The following is a 27,167-nucleotide window of genomic DNA, read 5'->3' on the forward strand; positions in this document are numbered from 1 at the left end:
GGGGAGAACAGGAGAAGTAGCAGGGGGAGAGGGAGATATTTACAAACCATCCGATAACCTCAAACAAGCTAGAAGAAAGCTAACAATTCACAGGTCACCCCGTCACGGGCCTTTGTTTTGAGGGTGGGACTTCTGCCATGTCATCACTGAATGTAGGGCCTTTCGAATATGCCCAGACCATCCACACAGGGAAGTCCAAGAGTTCAGACTCTCCTGTTAGCTTATTCACATGTCCCCAAAAGGCTGGAAGCAGAGGGGACTGCAGTAGGCCTGCTGGAGATGAATTTATGTTGCTGCCCAAAGTAGCAAATCAGTAGAAGCCCAACTGTGGGTTTTTTTTAATCTAGTGAAGTTTCCCAGACTGCAATGATACCATCTAGCACAGTGGTTCTCAACCTGGAGGTCAGGACCCCTTTGGGGGTCGAACTACCCTTTCCCAGGGGTCATGGCAGGGCGAGCAGCTTGCCCGGGGGGGGGCATCCCCACAACAGCCTTGTGGAGTAGATCAAGATAGAGTGTTCGTCTGTCTGGAGCAGTGGAAAAGAGCGAGATCGGCATGGTGGGACAAGAGGCAGGACTGAACTGAGAAATACTGGGGGAAAAAACCCAAAACAATTTATATACAACCATGAGCAATGGATCTTCATGCCATTGGTCAGTTTCGGTTTAATTTCTGTGAAAGAACACTTGCATAATTTTATGGCTGGGGGTCACCACGATATTAAAGGGTCACGGCATTAGGAAGGTTGAGAAACACTGGACTAGCTATACTCTATGAAATCAACGCATAAAGGCAAAGCATGCAGGCCATCCCTGCAGGCAATCTCTGTCATCTCCTGTTAAACCATCTGGCAAGAGGTGAGTGAAAGAGCTCGGCCTGAGACCCTGGAGAGCAGCTGCCAGTCTGAGTAGGAAATACTGACCTTGATGTGCCAAGAGTCTGATTCAGCATAAAACAAGGGGAAGGGGCCATGGCTCAGTGGAAGAGCATCAGCAAAAGGTCCCAGGTCCCATCCCTGAAAGCCTCTCCCATTGAAAGGACCTGGCAGGGGATGATGCAAAAGGCCACCCTAAGGCCTCGGAGGGCCGCTGCCCGCCTGAGTAGGCGACACTGCCTCTGACGGCCCGAGGTCGGACTCAGTATCCGGCAGCTGGACGCTTCCGGGCGTGCGCGCTCTGCACATGCTCCGGGGCACTCCCCGCAGCGCCCCTTTCCCCAGCCGAGGGGAGGCCGGCCCAGGTGAGCCGCCGCCGCCGCCGCCTTGCCAGGTGGCGAGGGAGGCCGCGGCTGGGGCTCCGCCTCTGGGCCGGCGGCCCTCGTCCGAAGCCCGCGTCGCGCAGCAGCCGCCGCCGGAGAAGGAGGAGCCGGCGCGCCACGGAGAGCCGGAGCCGCCGCGCCATGAACGCCAAGCGCAGCGAGAGCGACTGGCAGGGGCTCGTGAGCGAGGTGAGCGCGGCCCGGACAAGGCAAAGCAAAGCAAGGCCAGGCCAGGCCAGGAGGGAAGCCGCCCGCCCGCCCAAGAGGGAGCCCAGCCGGGCGCCGCCTCCGACGCCCACGCCTCCTCCTCCGGCTTGTCGGCCGCAGCTCATCCAGCGCGGAGCCCGGCAGGGAATGGGCGATCCGGGGGATCCTTCCCAAGCAGGGCCTCGCCTGCCCAAGGGACTCCCCCCCCCCCAGTCTCTCCCCGGGGATTTGCTGCAGAGGAACCGCAGGACGGGCGGGCGGGCGGGCGGGGCGATCTGGAAGGCTTCGGTGCTCCCCAGTTTCTGGGGCTGGAAACTTTCGGGGCCACCTGCTGGGCTCAGCCTTCAGCGGCAGAAGCTTCTTGGCCTGGACCCCCGGCTGGCGGGGGCGTTGCTACAGGGGTAGTCCCAACTGCGGCCCTCCAGATGCCCGTGGACTACAATTCCCATGAGCCCCTGCCAGCTTTCGCTGGCAGGGGCTCATGGGAATTGTAGTCCATGGGCATCTGGAGGGCCGCAGTTGGACTGCCCCATATGGCGAAGCCTGTGGCCGCAGCAGGAGGGGAGGATGTCTCTGCTTGAAAGAGCTGGCATCTTAAGGGGGAACAGGTGGGGCAGGGAGGTTGGTGGGGGAGGGGCCGAAGGGCCAGGTGAAGACCCTCACTGGCCACCAGTGGGGATGGGGGCAGGGCTAGGGTTGCTAGCTCCAGGTTGATCCTGGAGATTTGGGGATGGAGCCTGGGAGGGGGGTACAGTGCCAGGGAATCTGCCCTCCAAAACTGTAATGTTTTCCGGGGGAACTGATCTCTGGAGTCTGGAGAAGAGCTGCAAGGCCAGGGGATCCCCGGGCACAGTTGTCGGCTGGTGTTCTCAGCAGCGGACCTAATCAGTGTCAGGTTTAAGAGGCCCCACAACCTTTCCCCTCCTCCATATGGTCATTCTTGCAATTATTACTAATGGTTTTATGTTCAGTGGCCCCTCGTAATCTGAGGCCCTAAGCATGGTTGATTTAGCTTTTGTGTAACTGGCGGTAGGTATCAGGCAGAGGACGGACATGGCAGACAGTGGAACAAAGCTAGTTCTAGTCAAGAGACAAGAGGACCTGTGAATTTGGAGTGAAACAGGAGCTGTTATGGATGTTACGGATGTCTTATTGAGCCAGTTTGGTGTAGTGGTTAGGTGTGTGGACTTCTAATCTAGTGAGCCGAGTTTGATTCCCTGCTTCCCCACATGCTACCAGCTGGGTGGCCTTGGGCTCGACGTGCCATTCATAAAGCTATTCTGACTGAGCAGGAATATCTGGGCTCTGTCAGCCTCACCCACCTCACAGGGTGTCTGTTGTGGGGAGAGGAAAGGGAAGGCGAAAGTCAGCAGCTTTGAGACTCCTTCGGGTACCGAAAAGTGACATAGAAGAACCAACTTTTCTTCTTCTTCAGTAATCTCAGGGCTCTTTCAGCCTCACCTCCCTCACAGGCTGTCTATTGTGGGGAGAGGAAAGGGAAGGCGACTGTAAGCCTCTTTGAGACTCCTTCAGGTAGAGAAAAGCGGCACATAAGAACCAACTCTTCCTCTTCTTTTTCTTATGCTCCTTTACTTTACGCACTAATAAGAATAAGAAGATTTTAGGTTGCCTCTCTCCCATATTGGGCTCAGGGAAGTTTGCAAAATAATAATTAAAATGCATAAACAACATACTCACTTCCATTTAGAATTTAATTCCTATGCTTAAACCCAGTTAAAATCTTGTAGGTTTTTTTTTTTTTTGAATGGGCTGCCATATTTCAAGGCTTGTCCTGAAGGGTCAGGGCTACTTTCCATTTTTAGGGCTTCTCAGAGCAAGTACAAAAGGCTTCTCTGTTTGGGGTTCTGCCCCATGTTTGGACTCTGGCCGGCTGATACCCCCTGTGGCATGGTTCCGGACTCCTCCCCCCCCCCGCCCCCTTGGGGTTTTGGGCCTTCGGGTCTCCTGCCAAGCTCCTTTCTTGCATGGTAACCTGAGCAGTCCAAACTGGAGTGTTGTGCCTGGTTCTGTACCTGGCACAAAATAACCTCAGCTTTCCCCTCCATCTGGCCCACTTCTTTTGTCTGTAATAGCGCAATTGTGTGCACAGTTTCTCCACTTTAAGCCCATTGATATAATTGGAATAACTTAAATTGGAGTAACTTTGGAAACAATTGTATTATAGCAATAGTATGAACTCTGATGCTTTTCTCAGCATGAAGATACAGGGATGGTACATCCTGCTCAGTTCCTACATACTAAGCACCTGTCGTAGTGGCAGGTTAAGGGTCATCAGCTCTGGTATTTTAATAAAGCATTGAGCTGGAAGGGACGCAAATCTAGCTATCTGCACAGTAAGAAGTTCACAGCTGCCTATCTCCCCCCTCCCTCCCCCAGTGACCTCTGCTGTGTACCCAGAGGAAGGCAAAATACCTTCAGGATCCCTGGGCCAATTTGGCCTGGAGGAAAATTTCTTCCTGATCCCAGAGTGGCAAAAAGCATTAAGGAGGGGCCACAAGAGCCAAGCACCGACTCATCTCTTCCTGCCTTCCATCTCACGATCTGCAGGAAAAAATCCACAGAATCAGCATGGCTGTCGGGCAGCTTTCTGTCCTCTGCTTACAAATCTCCAAAGCTCACCTCCCTCCTGAGGAAACGTGTTCCACTGAGGAGCCTCTCTTACTGTCTGGAAGTTCTTCCTAACTTTTAGCCTAAAATTCTTTTCATTTTATTTCAACTCATCATTGGTTCTGATCCAGCCTTCTGGGGCAATAGAGAACAACTCTGCTCCATCCTTCGGAACAAAACTGGTGGCGTTCCTTTGCTCCCACAACCCATGTCTTGTAAATGCCAGAATGCAGTTCTGGAGATGTGTGAAGCAGGGATAAGGAAATATGCTCGAAGCATGTGCAGAGCGCATTTCCCTCATCACTGGATAAAGTAGCATGTCTGTCCACACACCCCCTCCCTTGGGCATGGTTTCTGCATGCCTTGTGGGCTCAACCTGGAGCATTTTTAGGTAGCGATTTTCTATTTCCGTGATAAACATACAAAATAAAATTGCCCCATTAAAAAAAACACACACATACACACTTTGCTATAATATTTTCTGTGGCAAACGTTTGATGAACATGCCACCGGAGACTGCAGTCTGGAAGAGGCAGACTTGACCTAATAATGTAGTCTCACTGCGAGCAATTTCAAAAATGGCTGCAGCCCTAGATTTCAGTTTGCTGCTGGTGTTCTCCAGAAATCCTTCCCTGCAGACAACAATTCCCTCAGCCCTTTAATTCCTGTCTGCTGTTGGCTAAATGCAACTAGCCCCCCCCCCCACACACACACCTGAGATTAGGTTAGGATTCCCATCTTTTGAGAAGTAAAAAAGAGGACATCATTCCCGAATGAATCCTTCAAACAAATGATCACTAGGAGAAATCTCATTTCTGCTGTTGAAGCTGTGATCGTTGCTACTCTCTATGAATATTTCTAACCTCCCAACCCCCAAAAGAGGACATTTTCATCATTTTTATAAAAAGAGCCTAAAAGAAGACAGACACCAAAAATCAAGACATCTAGTAACCCAAGATTAGATGAGCCGGCATCTATATGAGCAAGTAGAGCTTGGGGAAAGGTTTGTGGCCAGCCTTTATTTTAAAAAGTAGGGTTTTGGCTTCCATCTCTTGAATTAGTTTGGAAAACCAAAATTTTCCATGATTTTAGAAGGAAAGATGCCTGAGTCCAGGGGCACCTTTAAGACAAACAAACGTTTATTCCAAGTAGAAGCTTTCATGTGCATATATGCTTCATTAGATACCTTCATCAGTGGGCATGCACACAAAAGTTTATATACCTCTAATAAAACTTTATTGGTCTTAAAGTTGCCACGGGACTACGGTTGTGTGCTTCGGCTCAGTTTGGCCCCCTTGGCAATCACCGAAGCCCAAGGCAGCATGGCGAGGAGGGGTGGCAGTGGTGCGCCAGCCGCTGGTCACACACAGGCTCAGAATGTGCCTGCATGCTCCTGCTGGCTGGTACACCACCACCACCCCTCCTCCATGCCGTGACACTGGCCTCCTACCCATTGCTTTGGGCTTTGGTAATCACCGAGGTGGCCAAACAGATCTGAAGTGCACAACCCTACACTGACACAGCTACCCACCTGGCGTTTACCTGTATAGACAGAATATGGCACGAGAGATCCTGGTGGCAGTTGCAGGTAACTGGAATTTTATACAGATCCTCAATCTGATTCCAAAATGACTTCAGAATTGAACAGCAGGTCTTGGGAAGGGCAACACAGACATTCCCCGTTCAGTGGTGGAGGTGGTGTGGGCATGGAGCATGTGACAACATATGCTTGCTGACAGAGTGCAGCAGAGCGCCTTGGCCGTTTCAGATGTTTCTTATTTGTTTTGGCCTGTGTTCACAGAGCGCTTTCGCCCTCTGTGAGAGAAGAATGGTGCCAGGGCTCAGACCTGGTGTTTGCCATGGGCGGAACCTCTGGCCCTTCCACCTGAGTGTGCTGGGGCAGGATGTGGGTCCCGTGTGACAGGCTACAGCTGTTTAGTTCTATGGGGTTTGTTTCAGGGAGTAGCCATGGTGGTCTGCAGTAGCAAAGGACTCACGAAGCACCTTAGAGATGAACAAGTTTCCTGGGGTATGAACTTTTGAGAGCTGCATAGTTTGATTTCATGCAACCAAGCAGCCCTGTCTGGTGATCTGATTCCTGTCTGGCCGGTTTTCTTTGGTATATGACATCTGTCAGACGGTGGCCTTGAAGTTAGCTAACAGAGGCAGATTTTGAAATCTTTAAAAGACCTGTAGTTTCAGTGTAGCTTTGGTGGTCTTTTTGCACCCACCTTCATCAATGTGGCAGGGGAGGGGAGTTGTTCAGCAAACAGAGAAAAAACGACACCTGCCTGTCTTATGTGCTAGCTTCTAGGAGCAGGTTTGTTGTTGTTGTTTTTTAAACAAATCAGCATTTCTATTCATTTCTCCTCATGACACAACGTTACAGCCACCAGAACTGTTAGTCCTGGGCACTCTGCCACTTGACTTCAGAATTAGTTGGGCCTGTGAGCTGTGCAGATTTTTCTTCTTGACCCTGTTTGAGTGGTCCATTTGGTTGAGGGTGGTGGGGAAGGTGGATCAAGGAGACAGAGCAAGCAGGAAGCAGGGAAGGAACAGAAAGGTCAGAATCACACAGAGCTAAAAGACATCACGAAGGGCCATCCAGTCCAGCCCCGCACCTTCCCGGAGGATTTCAAAATCACACACATCCAATCTCCTCCTAAACATCTCCAATGAAAGAGACTCTCTGAGACAGCACATTACAACTTCAATAAAACCCTCACCCTCAGGAAATGCCTTCTGATATTTAAGTGGAACCTTCTTTCCCGTAATTGGAACCCATGGCTCCTAGTCCTGGGTGTAAACTGCACAGAGCTTTTATTCCAACCCCAGATCGATTCAGTCCCTGCCCTCTACACAGAATGCGATTTCCATTTGAATTTGGGGCGATTTTAATTTTCGTTCTGCAGCAAGGAGGATTGATCCGGAGTGACCCTACCTTTATTGTGCGATATCTTAGAGTGCTTTTAATCCTGAATATCCAGATTGGGAAAGAAAGCGCTGTGGTAGAGAACCTCTGATAGGCTACACCTGGTCATGTGACACACTTGCCTTAAAGGAGAAGCCCCTAATTTCTCTCAACTTCTGGCAGTCCTGGATTTTTCCTCCCTCCTCTGCCTTTTTCGATCCTCTCCCCCACCCCCTCCAAGAAAAGAAAGAAGCTCCAGGCCTAGCTCCTCCCCCCCTTCAAGAAAAGAAAGAAAGAGTCTTGGCTCCCCCCCCTTCTGAACTACCTTAACCACGTGCAGAAGACTTACCTGTTTCAATGGGGAGGGGGAGGGAGAGGAAGACCCGAATTCAAAGCGATCTGAATTCAACAGGATTGACAATGGAATAAAGAAAGTAAGTGCAGACTCTGCCCTGGTCTCTAAAGCAGCACTAAACAGGTTGTCCCCCTCTTCAACATGTCTGCCTTTCAGCTATCCGATCATCCCTTGGTCTCCTCCAGGCTACACAGACCCAATTCTCTCTACACCTCTCCTTTTAAGGCATGGATTCCCACCTCTCAGCCATCCTAGCTGCCTTTCTCTGAACATATTCAAACATGTCAATATATTTCTTAAGGTTTTCCTCTCTGCAATTTATGTAGGTTCCCTTTTGGAACAATGCAAATTATACTGCATACTCTCTTTTCCACACTTGATTTTCCTGGTAGTCAAACCGCAGGCAGTGGGATTGGTTTGGGCACAGTTCTGCACATCTGTCCTCTGCATTTTCACAACTGTTTTCTTCTGCTCAGGTCTCCAGTAAAGATGTTTTTCAAAGTAGGGTGCTGTTGCCATTGGTGACGTCATGGGGTGACATCCTCCATTTATAAAACAACATGAAAATATAGACGTATTATGAGAGAGTTGTAACAGTAGGCTTAGCCAGCTTGGTCCAGTGGTTAGGAGCACTGATTTATAAACTGACAAGTTGGCTTTGATTCCCCACTCCTCCACATGCAGCCAGCTAGGTGATCTTGGGCCAGTCACAGCACTGATAAAGCTGTTCTGACTGAGCAGTAATATCAGGGCTCTCTCAGCCTCACCCACCTCACAGGGTGTCTGTTGTGGGGAGAGGAAAGGGAAGGCGACTGAAAGCCGCTTTGAGCCTCCTTCGGGTAGAGAAAAGTGGCATATAAGAACCAACTCTTCTTCTTCAGTAATCGCAGGGCTCTCTCAGCCTCACCTCTGTCACAGGGTGTCTATTGTAGGGAGAGGAAAAGCAAGGCAAATGTAACCTGCTTTGAGACTCCTTTGGGTAGAGAAAAGCGGCATATAAGAAACTCCTCCTCCTCCTCCTCCTCCTCCTCCCTCTTCCTGAATTCCTAGCTTTCATTTTTAAGTCTCTAGTCCTGCGGTGGCCAAACTGTGGTTCTCTAGGTGTCCACGGTCTACAATTCCCATTGTAGTCCATGGACATCTGGAGAGCCAGTTTGGCCACCCTTGCGTGTAGTCCATTCTCTTGCAGAGATAAGTCTTTACCATTCTGTCTAAAAAATGGAAAGGGCTACAGAGTGACTTTTTTTTAAATGAAATTTTGGATTCAGAAAACCTGCTAAGCCTATTGTTACAATGGTCTAGTGAGACATTGATATTTTATTGCTTTTTTAACGGGTCTTGTGGGAGGGTGGTATAAAAATCAAATAAATAAATAAAACCAGCTTTCACAATAATACCGGAGTAACAGTGGTAATGACTGGGGAAGGCACTGGCAAACCACCCCGTATTGAGTCTGCCATGAAAACGCTAGAGGGCGTCAGCCCAAGGGTCAAACATGACTCGGGGGATACCTTTACCTTTAAAAGTGGTAACAGTAGAGCCTCTTGTAACAGTAGAGCGTCTTGTAACAGTAACAGTAGAGCCTCTTGTGGCGCAGAGTAGTAAGGCAGTAGACATGAAGCTCTGCCCATGAGGCTGGGAGTTCAATCCCAGCAGCCGGCTCAAGGTTGACTCAGCCTTCCATCCTTCCGAGGTCGGTAAAATGAGTACCCAGCTTGCTTGCTGGGGGGTAAATGGTAATGACTGGGGAAGGCACTGGCAAACCACCCCGTATTGAGTCTGCCATGAAAACGCTAGAGGGCGTCACCCCAAGGGTCAGACATGACCCGGTGCTTGCACGGGGGATACCTTTACCTTTAGCAGTGGTGCAAAAAAGAACTAGAAATAAAACTGGGGCGGGGGGGAGGACAAAGGTACAATGCTTTGTGTGGTTTTCAGGGGATAAACTGAAGCAGCATGGGGCCATAACCAGTGTGTGCGTGCGTGTGTGTAGGGGGGGGGGTAGAGAAACTTATGCATAAAAGGTCTCTCGGTGTTTATACATATTCCTTGTGCAAAATACCCTAACATAATTTAAAAGAAGAACGAGAAGACCATGCAGTAGGCTAACCTGTGGGACTACAGAATTCTAAATGGGAAACCATCAACGTCCTGAAGTCAGGTGATCTGAGAATCGTATAGTTGGGAATGTGGAATGGAAAGCAGAATATGTGTCCTTTGGTTTCCTTTGCTGCAGTAAGCATTTGCAACTAGGGCTCATGTTCAGATCCTGGCCATGTTTTCAAGTAAGTAGATTTTGTTGGCTCACTCCCAATTGATGTGCCTAGACTGCATGGACCTCATGGCATTTATTGGCTCTTACTTCTGAGTGGAGATGCCCAAGTTGTTCTCCAAGTTTCTTTCCAGTGGTTGCATCCCTTTAACCATTCTGCTGGTCTAAAGGTCACTTGATGTCTCTGTGATAAAACTTTACTTCAGAACGGAGAGTCCAGCTTGCAAAGCTATGCTACGCTAAATGATTTGACTTTATGAGCTCTTGGGGGAAATGGTTCCTGTTTGAACGCATCTTAGGAAAGTTGGCATACAAAGTTTCCTTCTCCTTAGGTTGGAACCTAAGGTTTACATTATTTTGTTTCTACAGCATAGTTTGCCCAGTCATAGCTGCAGCCTCTAATCTGGAGCACCTGATTTGATTTCCCACTTCTCCTGTATTCAGCCAACTGGGTAACCTTGGGCCTGTCACTGTTCTCTTAGGGCTGCTCTCCCAGAGCAGTTCTCTTAGAGCTCTCTCCACTCCACCTACCTCACAGGGTGCCTGTTGTGGGGAGAGGAAGGGAAGGCAATCGTAAGCTCTTTGAGAAAAGCTGGCTATAAATCTAGCTTTTATGCTGCCTCTGGATCAGGGATGATTATAGCCCATATCTAGTCAATTGAGAATCAAGTAGTCTGTGCAAGAGAAGTGATGAAGGTGAGAAGTCCAAGAGAGATGGTTAAGGGGGCTCCTATCATTTTTTTAATGGTATGAGTAGTTCAGGAGTGGAATTGGCTGCCCTGGTACGAGGGGTGAGCTCTCCCTCACAGGTAGCCTTCGAGCCGCGGCTGGATGAACACTTGTCAGGGATGCTTTAGGCTGAGCCCTCCTTGAGCGGGCTGTGTGTGGGGGGGATTGGACTAGATGTCCTGAAAGGCCTGTTCTGGCTCTCTGATTCACTGCTGTGAGCCAAGTGGCAGGCATTGGGAACTGAGGTAGGATCTTAAGCCAAGTAGAAGAAGAAGAGTTGGTTCTTATATGCCACTTTTCTCTACCAGAAGGAGTCTCAAAGTGGCTTACATTTGTCTTCCCATTCCTGTGCCCACAACAGACACCCTGTGAGGGAGGTGAGGCTGAGAGGGCCCTGATATTACTGAAGAAGAAGAAGAGTTGGTTCTTATATGCCGCTTTTTTCTACCCGAAGGAGCCTCAAAGCGGCTTACAATTGCCTTCCCTTTCCTCTCCCCACCACAGACACCCTGTGAGGGAGGTGAGGCTGAGAGAGCCCTGAGATTACTGAAGAAGAAGAAGAGTTGGTTCTTATATGCCGCTTTTTTCTACCTGAAGGAGCCTCAAAGCAGCTTCCAGTTGCCTTCCCTTTCCTCTCCCCACAACAGACACCCTGTGAGGGAGGGGAGGCTGAGAGAGCCCTGATATTCCAGCTAGGTCAGAACAGCTTTCTCAGTGCTGTGGCGAGCCCAAGGTCACCCAGCTGGTTGCATGTGGGGAGCACAGAATCAAACCCAGCTTGCCAGATTAGAAGTCCGCGCTCCTCACCACTACACCAAGGAAGGTGGAAGTCTGTAGACAGACCGAACATCGAAGAAGGAAGTTTTTTGGGACCAAGTTGGCAGAGACGCCGTGGTCCTAGTTCTAACAGTTTGTGACGCACTTGTCTCTTACATTTATTAGACGGGAAAGCATGTAAAACCTTGACCAGTGTTCTGGCTTCATCAGATTATGAGGTCACTTCTACCCAGGAGTTAATGAGGTCTAAGCAGATTTGTCCCTAAAAATAGCCGTGGGCAAACAGTGGCTGTTTGGGCGCAGAGAGGAGGGAAATGTGCCCTCCTGGAAAAGTCACTCTCTCATTCTCCATAGTTTAAAGCAGTCGGCGGCCTGAGAGGCAATTCAGGCGGTAATGTAATAAATCTGTCTTTACTGATTATGGGCTTGTCGCAATTACAGTCTGCTTATTGTTGGGAAATTGGTGGCGGAGACAAGTCTTGAGACCGCGGTGGGAAACGGTCCTTTTGCACAGCCTGAAAGGAAACGCTCGACCCCGTGACTTAAAAATACAAATAAAAACGATAAAGTGGAGTTTGAAAGCTGCTTAATGAACCCCCCGAAAGTTCACTTTGGCTGTTAGCGAGGCTCACGAGCAGAGTAGGCCGTGGATATCGGTCTTAAACTGTGGATCATTATTTCTGTCCAGGACAAGCGGTTCTCTACATTAAGTGCTTGGAGACCGAACGTTAAAAGTTAAAAAAAAAACAAAACACCTTCAAGTGAAAACCCAGCAAAACACTGTGGTGTCACTGTGTGCTATTGCCTACAATAACGGCTCTCTTGTTGTCATTCTGCAATATTTATTTAGAGCTGGAGGGGCCAGACTGTGGCTCTCCAGATGCCCATGGACTACAATTCCCATGAGCCTCTGCGAGGCAGAGGCTCATGGGAATTGTAGTCCATGGGCATCTGGAGAGCCACAGTCTGGCCACCCCTGATTTAGCGGGTCTCTCTGCACAACATTGAATGATCATCTGTTTATTGGCATCTGTTTATATGATCATCTGTTTATTTATGATGGATAAAGCTGCAAAACTAGGCAGGGCAGGAGAGGTTGACCTCAGTCCCTACCCTTATAAAGGGATCATGTGACTGTCCTCAAAACCATGCTAAGCAAGGGCCATTCATACACATTCTCCAGGTAGTACTAGGAGCGGATTCATTCATTCATTCATTCATTCATTCATTCATTCATTCATTCATTCATTCATTCATTCATTCATTCATTCATTCATTCACAGCCGGCTCACAACCATAAAAACCGGGAGAATCAATAAAAAGAAATCCAATAATGCATCTATTGACAGTAAACACTATGGCATCAGTGGCTTATACTACTAGATATATATCATAGTCTCTAGCATTGTATATGATTTTTTGTAGCAGGGGATTGATATTACGTAGAGGAGGGGGCATTAAGTGGTAACTGCTAGCTACCGCCCGGTCTTGCATCTTGCGTTTCTGGGAAAGGTGGTTGAGAGGGCTGCTGTGGACCAGCTCTTGGCATTCTTGGAGGAAACTTCAGCCCTTGGGCTTCCACCCTAGCCGTGGGGTAGAGACTGCCCATTAAGGCAGGAGGGAAACTGCTGCCAACCCCCTCCAGAGCTCCTGCAGACCCTCAGTTGGGAAGCCCTGCTCTACCATATCAAAAAAAGTCCCCAATTTGTTGGGAGATACTTGCTGTGGCCAAATATCTCTCCGTCATGTTTTCCTTAAAGAAATAAAGGCCCCTTATCTGCTGCTCAAGATCACTAGGTCAAAGGAGCTTGAAAGACATGAAAGGATTCGCTCAATCCATCTCATCATGGCTCTTCCTCTTTTCCTGCTGCTTTCAACTTTTCCTCTCGTCCTGGTCTTTTCCAGTGACTCTTGGGTTCCAGGCTATTGAACAACCAGTCTCAAGAGGGTCAGAACTGGGGGGCTCCGGGGAATCTGTGATGTTCTCCCTGACCATCACCTCAACGGAATCCTCTGCCGTTGCACCCGTACCCAAATCCGGAAGTAGTTGAGCAATAAATATATAGTTAAGATCATTGGAAAGACCTAAGTACAGAAACAAATTAGCATGCAGCATAATAAGTTACATGTGCATCTTGTCTCTAATTAGTCCTCGCTGGCAAGCCTTCTCCACCCTCTCCCTGTATGTAGTGGCTGGTGATTTCTGTTTCGGTGTATCTGAAGAAATGTGTAAAACTTTGTTCTCAAAGGCGTTGCTGGGCCCATACTTTGTTCTGCTGTTCAGACCAGCTGGACAGCCCACCTGCACCTAGCTTCCTGCGGACCGGACCTCAGTGGTGACTTGTGAGCTTGCATTTGTGCAAAGTGATGTGGGAGGTGGGAGGCAGGAGTACATGGCTGTGGTTTTAGGGCAGGTGCTCTGGCTGCTACTGCACTTGCTGGCTCTTAACTTTTATTTTCAGAAGTGTTCACGGCCCAGGTCCTTTGGAAGCCTTTTCCCACTGGGGCACAGGTGGTGCTGGCCGTGGAGGTCTAGAGCAGGGGTAGTCAAACTGCGGCTCTCCAGATGTCCATGGACTACAATTCCCAGGAGCCCCTGCCAGCATTTGCTGGCAGGGGGCTCCTGGGAATTGTAGTCCATGGACATCTGGAGGGCCGCAGTTTGACTACCCCTGGTCTAGAGCAAGACGCAAGGCCGCTGCGCAGCTTCTGTTCGGCGTGCATAGCCATCCATCCCACGCAGCTCCAAAGCGGTGTTCCTGGGGTTTTCTGGCAGGAGGCAAGCTCTAGACAGCTTTCGAAAGGCCTCCAGCTTGCCGCGTGGGCGTTTTGTGGTCCTCCGGCATGACGGTTTGGGATTGTGCTATTTTTAATCCCCGCTGTTTTCCGAGCCTGATTTATTTTAAAGCAGGTTTCATTGCTTGGGGAATCTCGTTGCTGGGTTTCTTGGAAGCCCCCTGAAGCTTTGGCGGGAAGAGTAGGGAGAGGGTGTGCAAATACTTTCAGGCAGCTGAAGTGTGTTCATTACGCAGACAGCCCAGCTGTTCTGTGAAGTCTGCAGAGGGGAGTGGTAAATCTTAGTCACTTGAGTATTCTGGTTATATCAGTTGTGTAGATTGCCTAGAACAGGGGTCGTCAACCTGTGGTCCTCCAGATGTCCATGGACTACAATTCCCATGAGCCCCTGCCAGCATTTGCTGGCAGGGGCTCATGGGAATTGTAGTCCATGAACATCTGGAGGACCACAGGTTGACTGCCCCTGGCCTAGAATATGTTTTCAAAGGGGGACTCCTGTTATTTCTCATAAATGCCGATAGGCAGGCAGACAGATTCCACCAAGTCACAGCTGTCTTGGTGACCCTGAGGCGTTTTTAAGACTAAAGACATTCAGAGGCGGAATAAAATCCAGTAGCACCTTTAAGACCCACAAAGATTTATTCAAGGTGTGAGCTTTCGAGTGCAAGCACTCTTCCTCAGACTAAGAACTCCCTACATGACAGGGGGAATATATAGCAAAAATTAATTCTGTTAAATTAGTAATCTGTGTCATACATCCAAATACAGCCATATGATAATCAGTCCCCTGGAATTCAGTTGTGGTTCACAAAAAACATAGGAGAAATAAAACTCAGTCAGTGATCAAAGGCTCCCACCCCACCATTTGCTGTTTGCCTCTGACTGCCTCCAGTGGGGTGTCAGGGTTAAGAGCAGCAGACTCTAATCTGGAGAACTGGGTTTGATGCCTTTCTCCTCCACACAAAGTCTGCTGGGCCACTTCTGAGCAAGTCTCAGTTCCCTGAGAACTCTCTCAGCCCCACCTGCCTCACAAGGTGCCTGTTGTGGGAAAAGGAAGGCAGTTCGAAGCCGCTTTGAGACTTAGAGAAAAGCAGGGTTTAAAAACCTACTCTTCTTCTTCATGCAGGTCCCTTTCCAAATACTAGCCAGGGCCGACCCTGCTTAGTTTATGAGGTCGGACAAGATCGAGCTAGCCTGAGCTATCCAGGTCGGGCTAGTGATCTCGCTTGGAGGATCTTAAACCAGGGGTAGTCAAACTGCGGCCCTCCTGGTGTCCATGGATTACAATTCCCATGAGCCGCTGCCAGCGAACGCTGGCAGGGGCTCATGGGAATTGTAGTCCATGGACATGTGCAGGGCCGCAGTTTGACTACTCCTGATCTTAAATCAGCATCTCATCCCAGATGTAGCTCGCAACTCCAGTTGTTGTCATGGTGGTTATTCCTTGTCAGCATGCTTGTGAACGGTGTCACCAGTGTGCTGTGCCTCAAAAATCGGACTGGGTGAGAACTGTGGTAGGAGAAGTGCTTGCTTTAGTTTCAGGCCGAAGCAACATTTTATAAAATCTGTGAAGAAGAACAGTTGGCTCTTATATGCCGCTTTTCTCTACCCGAAGGAGTCTCAAAGCGGCTTCCAATCACCTTCCCTTTCCTCTCCCCACAACAGACACCCTGTGAGGGAGGGGAGGCTGAGAGATCCCTGATATTACTGAAGAAGAAGAGCTGGTTCTTAGATGCCGCTTTTCTCTACCCGAAGGAGGCTCAAAGCGGCTTACAGTCGCCTTCCCTTTCCTCTCCCCACCACAGACACCCTGTGAGGGAGGGGAGGCTGAGAGAGCCCTGATATTCCTGCTCAGTCAGAACAGTTTTATCAGTGCCATGGTAAGGCCAAGGTCACCCAGCTGGCTGCATGTGGAGGAGGAGCGGGGAATCAAACCTGGCTCACCAGATTAGAAGTTGGCTCTCCTAACCACTACAAGCTAGCCAGTCAGAAGCCTTGCTGGGCACACTACCTATTTCCTAAAGACATTTGACAACCTGCAGGGAGGGTGTCGGCAGGTGCCGTGGTGCCATTGGCCATCGCATTGGGGGGTCCCTGCCATAGGGGCTTGTATGAGATTTATTCTTCCTCCTCCTCCCCATCTAACAGATAGGAGCTATGACAATAAGTGAGTAACGGCTGTGCTAAGACCATTCAGTACCTGGATATGGTAAAATCTGAACCAGGGACATTGTAGTTGTAACTCTTAACTATTTTGGTCTGTGGCCTCTTTTTGTCGAGAGCCAGCTATATATTCCAAGTTACAATGTCACTTCAATGGCATGTTAAAAGGTTCTGCTTCTGCGTTCGTTTTTAATCAGAGCATTGGCTGTTCTTAATTTGTCACTAAAGATTCCAGCACAATAGTGCTACTTTCTTGAATCTAGTGCCAAGGTATTGTAACTAAGAACGACAATGGCAGGAATTCAACTTTTGTAGCTGCCGTTGCCAGTAATAAAATTGGCTCAAGGTGAAGGTGTTCCCTTGGAAGTTTGTTTCCTTAGAATGGACCTTTTTCACGCCTTTTTGCAGCTAGATGTTTGCAGCTTGAGTTGCACCCGCATTACTATTTCTTTGTGACCAGAAGGAAAAAGGATTGTTCTCTGCACACTTCGGTTGCGTGGAAGTTCTTTAAAAAGGCCCATTATGCACGGAGTGGAAGGTCCGCATTCGGGGTGGAATGGCGGCGGCTAAAATCACCAATTATGCATGCTGCAGGTGGCAACCAGGCGCAGAGTCAACGTATGCCGCCAAAAAAGCCGTGTTAGTGAGATGCGGAAGAATGTGGAGCTTCCCGGGACCAGGGCGCAACCAGAAGCGGCTCCAGAGTAGCCGCATGCATAATCGGTTACTCTGGGTTTTGCCGCCATTGCGTTCCATCCCGTGCGTAAGCGGTTTGCTTCGCTTCTTCCTCCTCTGCGTTCTCCATGCTACCGTTTCATAATAGGCCAAAGGCAGCAAAGCAAAGGGGATCTTTTTGATATACGAAGGAGCATGCATAGAAATATAATTCTGCACTATCCAGTTTAGCATTGAGATTTAATATGGGGATTCTTCACGTATTTTGTGTTATAGTCCTACTGTGCTTTTTATTAAAATGTGGTCTATAAATGAGGTGAAATACAAATTTTCATAAAAATAGGGATGGAGCTTAGCTGCAGCTCTTAATTCTATTATATGTTTGGTTGCAAATCTGGATTTGCTGCCACAAATGTGTTGAATGCCCTTATTGCATTGTGCACAACCTGGAGCTGCATAGAAGACACTGCCACCAAATTGTGGTCTTCAACTTTCCCCATAATGCGTAGTAGCATCCTTGTGACAAGGGGAAAGGTACCAGCTGGATATAAGGAAGAGGAGTTCAGAAGTGGAATCAGGTGCTCTAGGGAGGAGGTGAACTCCCCCTTGCTGGCAGTCTTCAAGCAGTGGCTGGATGGATGCTTGCCAGGGAAGCCTTGGGCCATTATCGAGCAGGGGTGTGTGGACAAGACGGCCTCTACAGCCTCCACCCAAGTCTGTGATTCTGTGTCCCCACCTCCCTCACCCGTTATTTCTTTTTGAATCGTGAAAGAGAAGTCATTTATCCCCGTGAGCCATGTTGGCCATACTTAGGTCAACATATGTTCTAGGACAGTGGTCCCCAACCCGCGGGCCGTGGCCTGGTGCCGGGCCGCGGCTCCGTCTTCCCTCCCCCCCCCCTGAAGCAAGAAGCTCGCTTGGCCACGAGCAGATCGGCCGCCAAAGCGGCCGATTAGCTCGCAGCCCGGAGGGGCCGGGAAGGGAAGCCGCGGCCGCTGGCATGGCGGCGGCGCAAACGCGCATGTGCGGACTGCCGCGCACGCGCGTTTGCGCCCCTGCCGGGCGCAAACGCACATGTGCGGCAGTCCGTGCACGCGCATTTGCACTGGGGCTGCCACGCATGCGCGGGCCCCCGGGCCGCCCTCTCCGCTCACCACTCCGCAGCGGTCCGCGGCAAGCAGAAGCTTGCAGACCGCTGTTCTAGGATTCCTCCTGCCTTTAAGTGTCATAGCGTTATTCCAGAAACTCTCTCACTTCATAGTTCTTTTTTAGGAAATTAAATGCATCTTACCCGCCACCTCTACCATTCACCCTCTCTCTTTTTTTTAATGACCTTTTTGTGCCATGAGTGACCTGTTCATTGTTTCTGCCTTTTCTTTTGCAGTACCTAATATGTAAAAGGAAGCTCGAAAGTAAGAAAGAAGCCTTGCTGATCCTTTCCAAGGAATTGGACACATGCCAACAGGAAAGGGACCAATACAAGCTGATGGCGAATCAACTCCGGGAAAAGCATCAGTCCCTTAAAAAGAAGTACCGGGAACTGATTGTATGTAGCTGACTTGAAAATGCAGCGTTAACAATTGCCCATGTAAAACTCAGGGAACATTGTGTAATGGTTCCTTCTAGTCCTACGTTCTTAATACCATTATTGTCCATTTCAATTAAGGATTATTAATCCAGCTTTAACAAGCTCAATACCATGACTGCAATACTATTATTGCTTCTCAGAATGTAAAACTTAACACATGCCAGGTTTGTTTATACAGGGGTGGTTCTCCAGACGTCCATGGACTACAATTCCTATGAGCCCCTGCCAGCAATTGGAGAGCCACCCCTGGTTTCTAATGTAGGATCTAGCAACACTAATCTGTGCTCATAATAACCTCCATGTGAGAATCTTGTGGTGCTTTCTGTGGGGGCAGTTTCTGTGAAATCATTTGGGACATCCCCTCAACTTCAGAATATGGGGTGCTTGTTGATGGATATGCGGTCACTTGTCATTAGGATATCACCCAAATTTTGAAAGATCATTATCGACTAGTGCCTGTAAAGAGACAGGCCACCTGAGTGCTGGCTTTGACCGAGGCTACCTGGCATTTGAAGGACCTCTTCCTCCCATATTATCCTGCCAGGACACTGAGGTTGCCAGAACAGACTCTCCCTCGTTCCCCTCCTCTGAGGGAAATGGGAGGGTCATGGCAAAAGGACAGAAAGCCATTTTCTTTTGTTCACCCCTCCTCTGGAACATCCATTTGTCTGGTTCACACATCCCCTCCCCTGGTCTAATCCATGCTGGATAATGACAGGGAAGACTCAGGTCAAAGCCCCTCTTTGTCATGACCTTGACTAGATGACCTTGAGCCAGCTATTCTCTCTGCCTCACCTCATGGAGGAAGGAGGGAACTGTGTACTGTACTTTGAGCTCTTTGTGAGGAATTATGGGAGGAAACGTGACAGACACATAGGCAACACTGAGCACCCTCCAGAAACTCCCTCAATTTATAGTTCTTTGTAAGTGTCCCCTTGTCTCAAGCCCCATTTCGGTGACATCTGCAGGCATATCACAGGTACCTCTCTGCCACACTCAAGCTGACCGCCTTTGATTTTCTCTTTGGATTTGCGTGTGCTCTGGTGAATGTGGGATGTGGGCTGAGAACTTTAGCTGACGACGGTGGTTTTGTTGATAGTGTTTTACTGCTGAGTTGGGGGGGGGGCTGGGTATCAAGATTTTAAATAGGCAATCCCACTGTTCTTGCAATGACATGTGAATTTATTCCTCTCTCCAGGATGGGGACCCATCTCTTCCTCCTGAAAAAAGGAAACAGGTAAGCTTTCCCCTCTCCTCGTCTTCTGATCACATGCCTATGTAAATTCACTACTTTGCATGTATCTCACCTCTTCTCTGGCCAGAGATTCTGGTGTTGAGGGGGTGGCACAGAATAGGGGTCATTGTGGTGGGCAGGTAGCGGTGAATTTACTACACTCAGCAGGGGGTTGGACTAGATGACCCTGGGTGTCTGTTCCTACTCTGTGCTTCTCTTAGCAAAGTGGAATGTTTTCCTCTGCATTTGGCAAAGAGCTACATGGGTTGGGAGATGGGTCCTTCACCCAGCAGAGGGCTTCAGACTTCGTTGGATGGAATGGCGGGATACAGGCCCTTGTGCTGCGCTCTTGGTCCTTTTTAACAAGGCAGATGATATTTTATATTGCAAAATTGGTCTAAGCCGGGGGTGGGGGATCGGGCATGGGGCATGGCAACAGTTTTGATCCTGCAGGTACTTTTGGAAAGCTGACAGAGGTGTCAGATGGTTCTCATGTGGCGAACACATAAGAACACACCCTGAGAACTTCACTTTGGCCCAGGATGGAATGGTGGTTCTTGACCACTGTTATTTTTGACGGTGAGCTCCATTTGTTTTGAGAATTTAATGATATATACTGTTTGGGGCTGCAGTTTAATTACGTATTGGATGTTGAAAGAGTTTACTTCCAAGTGTTGTTTACCTGAAGAAGCCCCCCTGGGTGCTAAAACATGCCTGGTTATTGTTCACAGCAAATCTAACCATTAATGCTGTTCTTGGAATTGCAGGTGCAACATCTCATAGGTTGCTGTAAAAGTGGATTTATGTTTTTAACGGTGATATTTTTGTGTGAAGTTTTAATCCTATTTATGGGCACTAGTTTTCTATTTGCTCAGCTTTCAGGGTCTTAACTTGACCTTTCGGGTCGGGTTTTTGGTCTTCCTACAGAGGCACATGAGCACGACCACCTAAGGGCTGCCACAAGAGGTGGAACCAACAACAGACGGTCAGGCAGGGGTAGTCAAACTGCGGCCCTCCAGATGTCCATGGACTACAATTCCCATGAGCCCCTGCCAGCGAATGCAGTTTGACTACCCCTGGGTTAGGGTCTGCAGCCATGCATAACGCTAACAGTAACTCCTCGACATTTCACACAGAAATGTTGGCTGAACGAATCTATCATTTAATAATGTTCTCTTGCGCGCGCACAGAGCTTCTCTGAAGTCATGCTGTGGACAACCTTGCTTTGGGGGGCAGCTGCTGCAGCAGCAATGTGATTTTGATTTTGCTCAGCTCACACGATCGCCAGGGTCCAGCCCATTCCAGAAACAAGATTGCCACTCGTTTTCAGTTTTTGCAGATCTCATTTTGGAAGCTGATCTGGCTGAGGGCGCCCATGTTTCCCCCCAAAATGGAAAGAATCCCAATGAGCAACGCTTGGTTCCCTCTCTGTCACCTTTGGCCCTTTAAGGGAAACCCTTGTTGTATTGCGCAGCCTGTGTCCCCAATGGCCTAGTGTCACTTGGGTGCCCAGCGGGGAGATTTCAGCACAGATCAGGGAAACTTTTTTGCGGGGAGGGGGAGCAGGGAATGAGTTGACACCTGCAGAGGCCTAACCAGGGCAACAATAGCACAAACAAGCCTGTGATGGAAGACCTGCCAATAGCAAATGGGTTAAGGAAGCTGTGCTGCCAATGGCAGGATGTTGACTTGATGGATTGTCGGAAGACGATTCTTCAAGGGGAAAAAGTGTCCAGAGCAATTAGTGGATGCTTCATCAGTGGGAGCCAATGAGAGATGTGCTCCTGATTGCTAGCGTAGAGGGAAGCTTCACCTTTTGGAAAGCAATGCCCATTAGAGTTTAAAGCACACTCCACACCTGTGTGCAGTTCTGGAGGCCTCACTTCAAGAAGGACGTAGATAAAATTGAAAAGGTACAGAGGAGAGCGACGAAGATGATCTGGGGCCAAGGGACCAAGCCCTATGAAGATAGGTTGAGGGACTTGGGAATGTTCAGCCTGGAGAAAAGGAGGTTGAGAGGGGACATGATAGCCCTCTTTAAGTATTTGAAAGGTTGTCATTTGGAGGAGGGCAGGATTCTGTTTCTGCTGGCTGCAGAGGAGAGGACACGCAGTAATGGGTTTAAACTTCAAGTACAACGATTTAGGCTAGATATCAGGAAAAAGTTTTTCACAGTCAGAGTAGTTCAGCAGTGGAATAGGCTGCCTAAGGAGGTGGTGAGCTCCCCCTCAGTGGCAGTCTTCAAGCAAAGGCTGGATACACACTTTTCTTGGATGCTTTAGGATGCTTAGGGCTGATCCTGCATTGAGCAGGGGGGTGGACTAGATGGCCTGTATGGCCCCTTCCAACTCTACGATTCTATGATTCTATGAAAGCAGGGGTAGTCAAACTGTGGGCCTCCAGATGTCCATGGACTACAATTCCCATGAGCCCCTGCCAGCAAATGCTGGCAGGGGCTCATGGGAATTGTTGTCCTTGGACATCTGGAGGCCCGCGGTTTGACTACCCCTGCTTTAAAGAGTGAGAAAGCCTCCGTTTATGGGGCAGTTCTGATCAGAGGTGCTGTCATGGAACAGCCAGAGTCTGTTGATCCAGGTGACTCCTCGGAGGAAAAGGCAGCCAGCAAACCTGACCTAAACTCACAGCCAGTGACAGAGACACTGCAGGAGGAGGCGGTCTCTGAAGAGACGGACATGGCTCCACAGCCAGGTACCAGGACAATGACCCCTCGGCCTGCTGGCCCGGAGTGGGCAACAGAGAGCCAGCTACTGGCCAGTTCACCTCCCCAGTCACAGAGCCATGGGAGCAGCGTAGAAGGAAGAATAGGAGGGAGCCGCAAGGCAGAAAGGTGCAGTGCAGTGCCATATTGGCAGCCCAGCACAGGCTCCTGATTAACCGTGAAAATGAGTGTTTGCAGGAACAGGGCTGAGGTGGCTGGCAGGGTATAAAAGTGGCAGACAAGGGAGTGGTTGTGTGAATGGAGCTGCCTGGATTCTGGATTGAGTCCCTTGTCTCTGACCTGCGCTCTACAATTCTGCTTTTGGATTTCCCTTTGGACTTGAAGCTGTGAGTGTGCTTTACCTGGTATCTGGAGGTTAGAATGATATTTCAAATGCTTCTGCCTGCCTGTTGCATGTCTGGAGTCAGGGCAGGTACGCCATTCTAGACCCAATGATTTCAGTGGACTTAGATGAGTGTAGTTCTGCATAGCATGGTATTGCTCTGGCCTGGAGCTAGTTGGAAGAAGGAGGGAAAGTTCAGAGCGGTCCATGATGTGAAGGTGAAGCAAGTTTGGAAGCAGTAGCTCCTGTGGGGAATCTGAAAAAGGTGTAGTCAACCTGGACTCTTCCAATCAGTTGTTTGTGGGTAAAGTAAAGCTTACCCTGTGAGTTTCAAGTGCTATCTCATTCAAAGGAATCTTAAGCCAGAAGGAGGAAAAGCAAGAACACCTAAGGTGGGGGTCCCCAGTTTTGGGGAGGAGCACATTTGAGTCTGAGAAAGGATGGGGAGCACCATCCCAAAATGGCTGCTGCAGGAGGCAGAGCCAAGGGCAACATCTCCCTCCTTGTTTTGCAAATGAATTGCAGAAGAGGAATAAAAAAGCAACCAACAAAAGCTCAAGGGGGAGAGTAAGGATAAACTAAAGGAAGGGAAGCCTGAACCAGGCGCTGACTAAGGAAAGTATGGTTGCTTAGCAGTCCTTCTGTTCCTGCCGAGGGTGAGGCTGCTCTTTCTGTGGGAGCCCCTTTTCATTTGAATGAATGACCTTTCCCACTTTCTGATAAGCTCTGCAAGTCCTGGCGAGGGCCGTCGTGTCCACAGGTGCTGTGTTGGGGAATCCCACCATATTAGCTTGTGTGAGGCTTTTGAACTCTGGTGCTGGAGAAGACTCTTGCGAGTCCCTTGGACTGCAGGGCGAACAAACCGGTCAGTCCTAGAGGAGATCAGCCCTGACTGCTCCTTAGAAGGCCAGATCCTGAAGATGAAACGCAAATACTTTGGCCACCTCATGAGAAGGAAGGACTCCCTGGAGAAGAGCCTAATGCTGGGAGCGATCGAGGGCAAAAGAAGAAGGGGCCGACAGAGAATGAGGTGGCTGGATGGAGTCACTGAAGCAGTAGGTGCAAACTTAAATGGACTCCGGGGAATGGTAGAGGACAGGAAGGCCTGGAGGATCATTGTCCATGGGGTCACACCTAACAACAACAACAGTCTTTTTGCCTCCGCTCCATTTTGAGCTGCAATCTTTAAAAGCCCTTGGTGGTCTTCAGAATGGCAAATTCGAACAGACCTTTAACTTTGCAATCCCCGTCTTTTCTTTTCTTCCTTCCGAGCGTCGCCCAACGGCTGTTAAGCATCTTTTGTAGAGGAGCCTTGTCAAACGAAGGCTTAATACCTCTTTGGGAGCCGAGTTGCGTTTCATCTGGAATCCGACGGTTGCCACGGAGCTTCTTTTTGTCTGCGGCACGGATCGGTTTGATAATGGATTTTGTTGTGCATCTCTTTCCGACCGGAGCCCGGAGAAGCATATTATTTGGGTGGCAGGACTGTGACAGGCAGCTTTCATCACTTGGAAATTAATGCATGGAAGTTTGTTTTGACAACAAAAATGTGGTGCTGGCAGAGATCATCAATTTGGGCGCCCGCCGTTGAGCTGGCGGGTCTCTTACTAAGCAAAGCTGGTTTTACTGTATTAAGTTGGGTGCCACAATCACACAAAACCAGTGAAGTAGAAATTGCAATAAAATTGCTATCAATCACACTTCTCAAACATACTTGATGTTTCATCAGATTCTCCTACCTGTTCTCTTTTATTCCACTTGTCTAACTTGAGATCTGCCGGAAAATAATTTCAGCTTCCATCGGATTTGAGCGTAATTCAGATGCATCCGTATAAATGTTTTCCACACGGTCGTCTTGCTCCTTCCACCACTCCTAGTTTTGATCTCCCCCCCCCCTTTCCCTCCACCTGAACCCACTTGACAGGGCTTGGGTGGAGCGGGGTGTTGGATGACAACATCTTGTGGATGCCTGCTGAGATACACGTGCCGGGGAATCAAAGGACCAATAAGTTTGGGTTGCTATCCATCATGCTCACAGGAGTCAGAAGCAAAATAACTTTTGCGGCTTGAGTTCGGAAACTGTGTTAAAGGAATCGAATCTTCAGGTGTAGGGGAACTGTTACCAGGGATACTGTCTTCTGTTCTCATTGGTTCGGAGTCTACTTGGGTTGCTTAATGAGTGAATGAATCAAATTGTCCTGTGGCAGCTGTACTTTGGGTGTTATATCCATTTAGCTTGAGCTCCCCCTCTCTCTCCCCCCTCCCTCAGTCTCTTCCAACGATTGTCTTTGCTAAAACAGTCCACATTCGATGGAGCCTGGGAGCCCTTCAGGCCAGCCCACAAAACATCTCTCCAGCGGAGTCTGCTTTTCTTTGGTGCGTAGGCACAAGCTGCAGGCATTGCTGGTGGCTTTGCAGTCCTGTTCCTTGTGTGTTCAGGGGGGCTTCCCCCCCTGTGATGGCCTTTGCGTTCGTGGTCAGGAAGTGATGTGGGATTTTGTGAGCATGACCAAATGAACGGCTCTGCGATTTTAAGCTAGCGGCAAGAAAGAGACACATGCTAAGAGCATCGTCAAGCAATGAAACCGACAGCAGCCCAGCTCCAAGGGGGCGCACTTAAGGGAATTCTGTGCTTTGCAGACCTCTCCCCGTGTCCCAACAACAAATTGTCCGATTTATTGTTCGGCGCTTCAAGAAAGGCAAGTTGGGCACTGTTTCAAACCTCAAGTTCAGAAGCCTGTTTTTTTTTTTCTGATGTGCCACAAGCTGGCTTGAATGATCATTGGGCAATTAAAAAATAACAAATTAAAAAAAAAACAATCACAAAAGCCTTGGGGAAGCAGGATGTGTTTCAGCCGACACCACTTCTTCTGTGAGTTTTTTTGCGACTGATGTGAATGAGAATATGGAGTCGTGAGAAACTCCACTGCTGGGGCCTGGAGCACTGGACCCCTGGCAACACAGTGCTGGGTCCCTTGAGCTTTTCCAGGGGCAAAGGCCAGGAGGCTCTCCTTTGAAGGCTGAAAAGGCCATGCTGGGGGTTATGAAGCCGACACCAAAAGAACAATATGGGTTAGGGCTACTGTGAGAAAGACATGTGGGTAGGATTGAGTAGAAAATCTGGTGGGATTTTTAAAAAAAGTAAGGTATCATATTGTAAAGATATACCTTATTGCTTATACTTGTGCAAGAGAAGGCAATAGAACAAGGGTGGCCGGATGGTGGCTCTCCAGATGTCCATGGACTGCAATTCCCATGAGCCCTTGCTAGTGCTGGCTTATGAAGATCCTTTATCCTAAATCAGTCAGGGTCTGTATGCTCTACTCAGGCTGGTGGCAGCTCTCCAGGGCCTCAGTCTTAGATATGAGTCAAATGGGCCAGGCTCATGCCAGGGATTGATCTTCTGTATGTGAAGCAGAGGCTCCTCCATGCAGCCACAGTCCTGCCCTTTCTTGTAACAGCTCTGGAAAGACATAATTCCGGCTTCCTTGTGCAGCAGTCTACTGGGAGATATAAGAAAACCAGAGTCCAGTAGCACCTTTAAGACCAACAATGATTTATTCAAGGCGTGAGCTTTCGAGTGCAAGCACAGCTTGCACTCGAAAGCTCACGCCTTGAATAAATCATTGTTGGTCTTAAAGGTGCTACTGGACTCTGGTTTTCTTGTGCAACTTCAGACCAACACGGCTACCCATTGGAATCTAGTGTGGGAGATGTCATTGACCCAGTGGGCGTGCAGGATGCTTTCCACATCTGGAAGGGTTTTTAAGGTTGTAACTCTTGTATTGATGGGATGTTTGTTGTACACTGCCCTGAGCCATATGGGAGGGTGGTTTATACATTAAATAAACAGTAATAATAAAGATAACTTTGGATCCAGCTGTCTGAATGGGAATTGTGCAACATACAGCTCTTGTTGCTCTGTTCCTGCAGACGTCAGAGAGCAAGGGACAACTTCACATTGGATTGTGTCTACTTATGAGACATACACCAGGGGTGGCCAAACTTTAGCTCTCCAGCTGTCCGTGGACTACAATTACCTCTGCCAGTGCATCCAGATTGGCTGGCTGGGGAGGCAGGCGCTCTAGGGGCCGTCCCAATCCCGAGCTGGGCACCTCCTGATTGGTCGGCTGCCTGTGGATTCCGAGGCCCAGACCGACCGGGACAGCAGAGCGTGGACCCGGACAGTGCCGCCCAGATGGCTCTTTCAACTTTATTTAAGAGCCCATGGTTAAGATTCCTACATTCATGATTAGATACACCACTGAGGAAGACAATTTCAAAATGAGTTGACTTTGTCCGGAACCTCGTTTTGACTCTTGGAATTGTAAAGTTTGTCTGGGCAATAAAACTACTCAAGAAGTTTTTCCAGGGATTGACTTTTATTATACAGCCAGTATCGTTTCTGCATTTGTTTATGTGCCCCCGTGAAGGTTTATCTCACACATGGTTGATTTGTTTTTATTTTTGTAGCTATTTAGTTATCAGGACGATGCTTTTTTTGGCCTCATG

The 27,167-nt window shown here is 49.0% G+C and overlaps 1 protein-coding gene across 2 annotated transcripts in view; it reads left to right on the top strand.

The window, feature by feature from the left end:
- Window positions 1–1,191: 1,191 nt before the first annotated feature.
- The window catches only part of CCDC149 (coiled-coil domain containing 149), an 81,455-nt gene continuing 55,479 nt past the window's right edge, over window positions 1,192–27,167 (top strand). Inside the window, exons 1-3 of one of the 2 annotated variants that reach the window (XM_077301507.1) lie at window positions 1,192–1,447; window positions 18,156–18,317; window positions 19,558–19,596. In XM_077301507.1, coding sequence (XP_077157622.1) covers window positions 1,400–1,447; window positions 18,156–18,317; window positions 19,558–19,596 — 249 coding nt within the window. In that variant the 5' untranslated portion in view covers window positions 1,192–1,399. The remainder of the gene's footprint in view (window positions 1,448–18,155; window positions 18,318–19,557; window positions 19,597–27,167) is intronic. The other variant, XM_077301509.1, reaches the window with a different exon arrangement.

Source organism: Paroedura picta, chromosome 10 (genome assembly GCF_049243985.1).
Source record: "Paroedura picta isolate Pp20150507F chromosome 10, Ppicta_v3.0, whole genome shotgun sequence".
NCBI lineage: Eukaryota > Metazoa > Chordata > Lepidosauria > Squamata > Gekkonidae > Paroedura > Paroedura picta.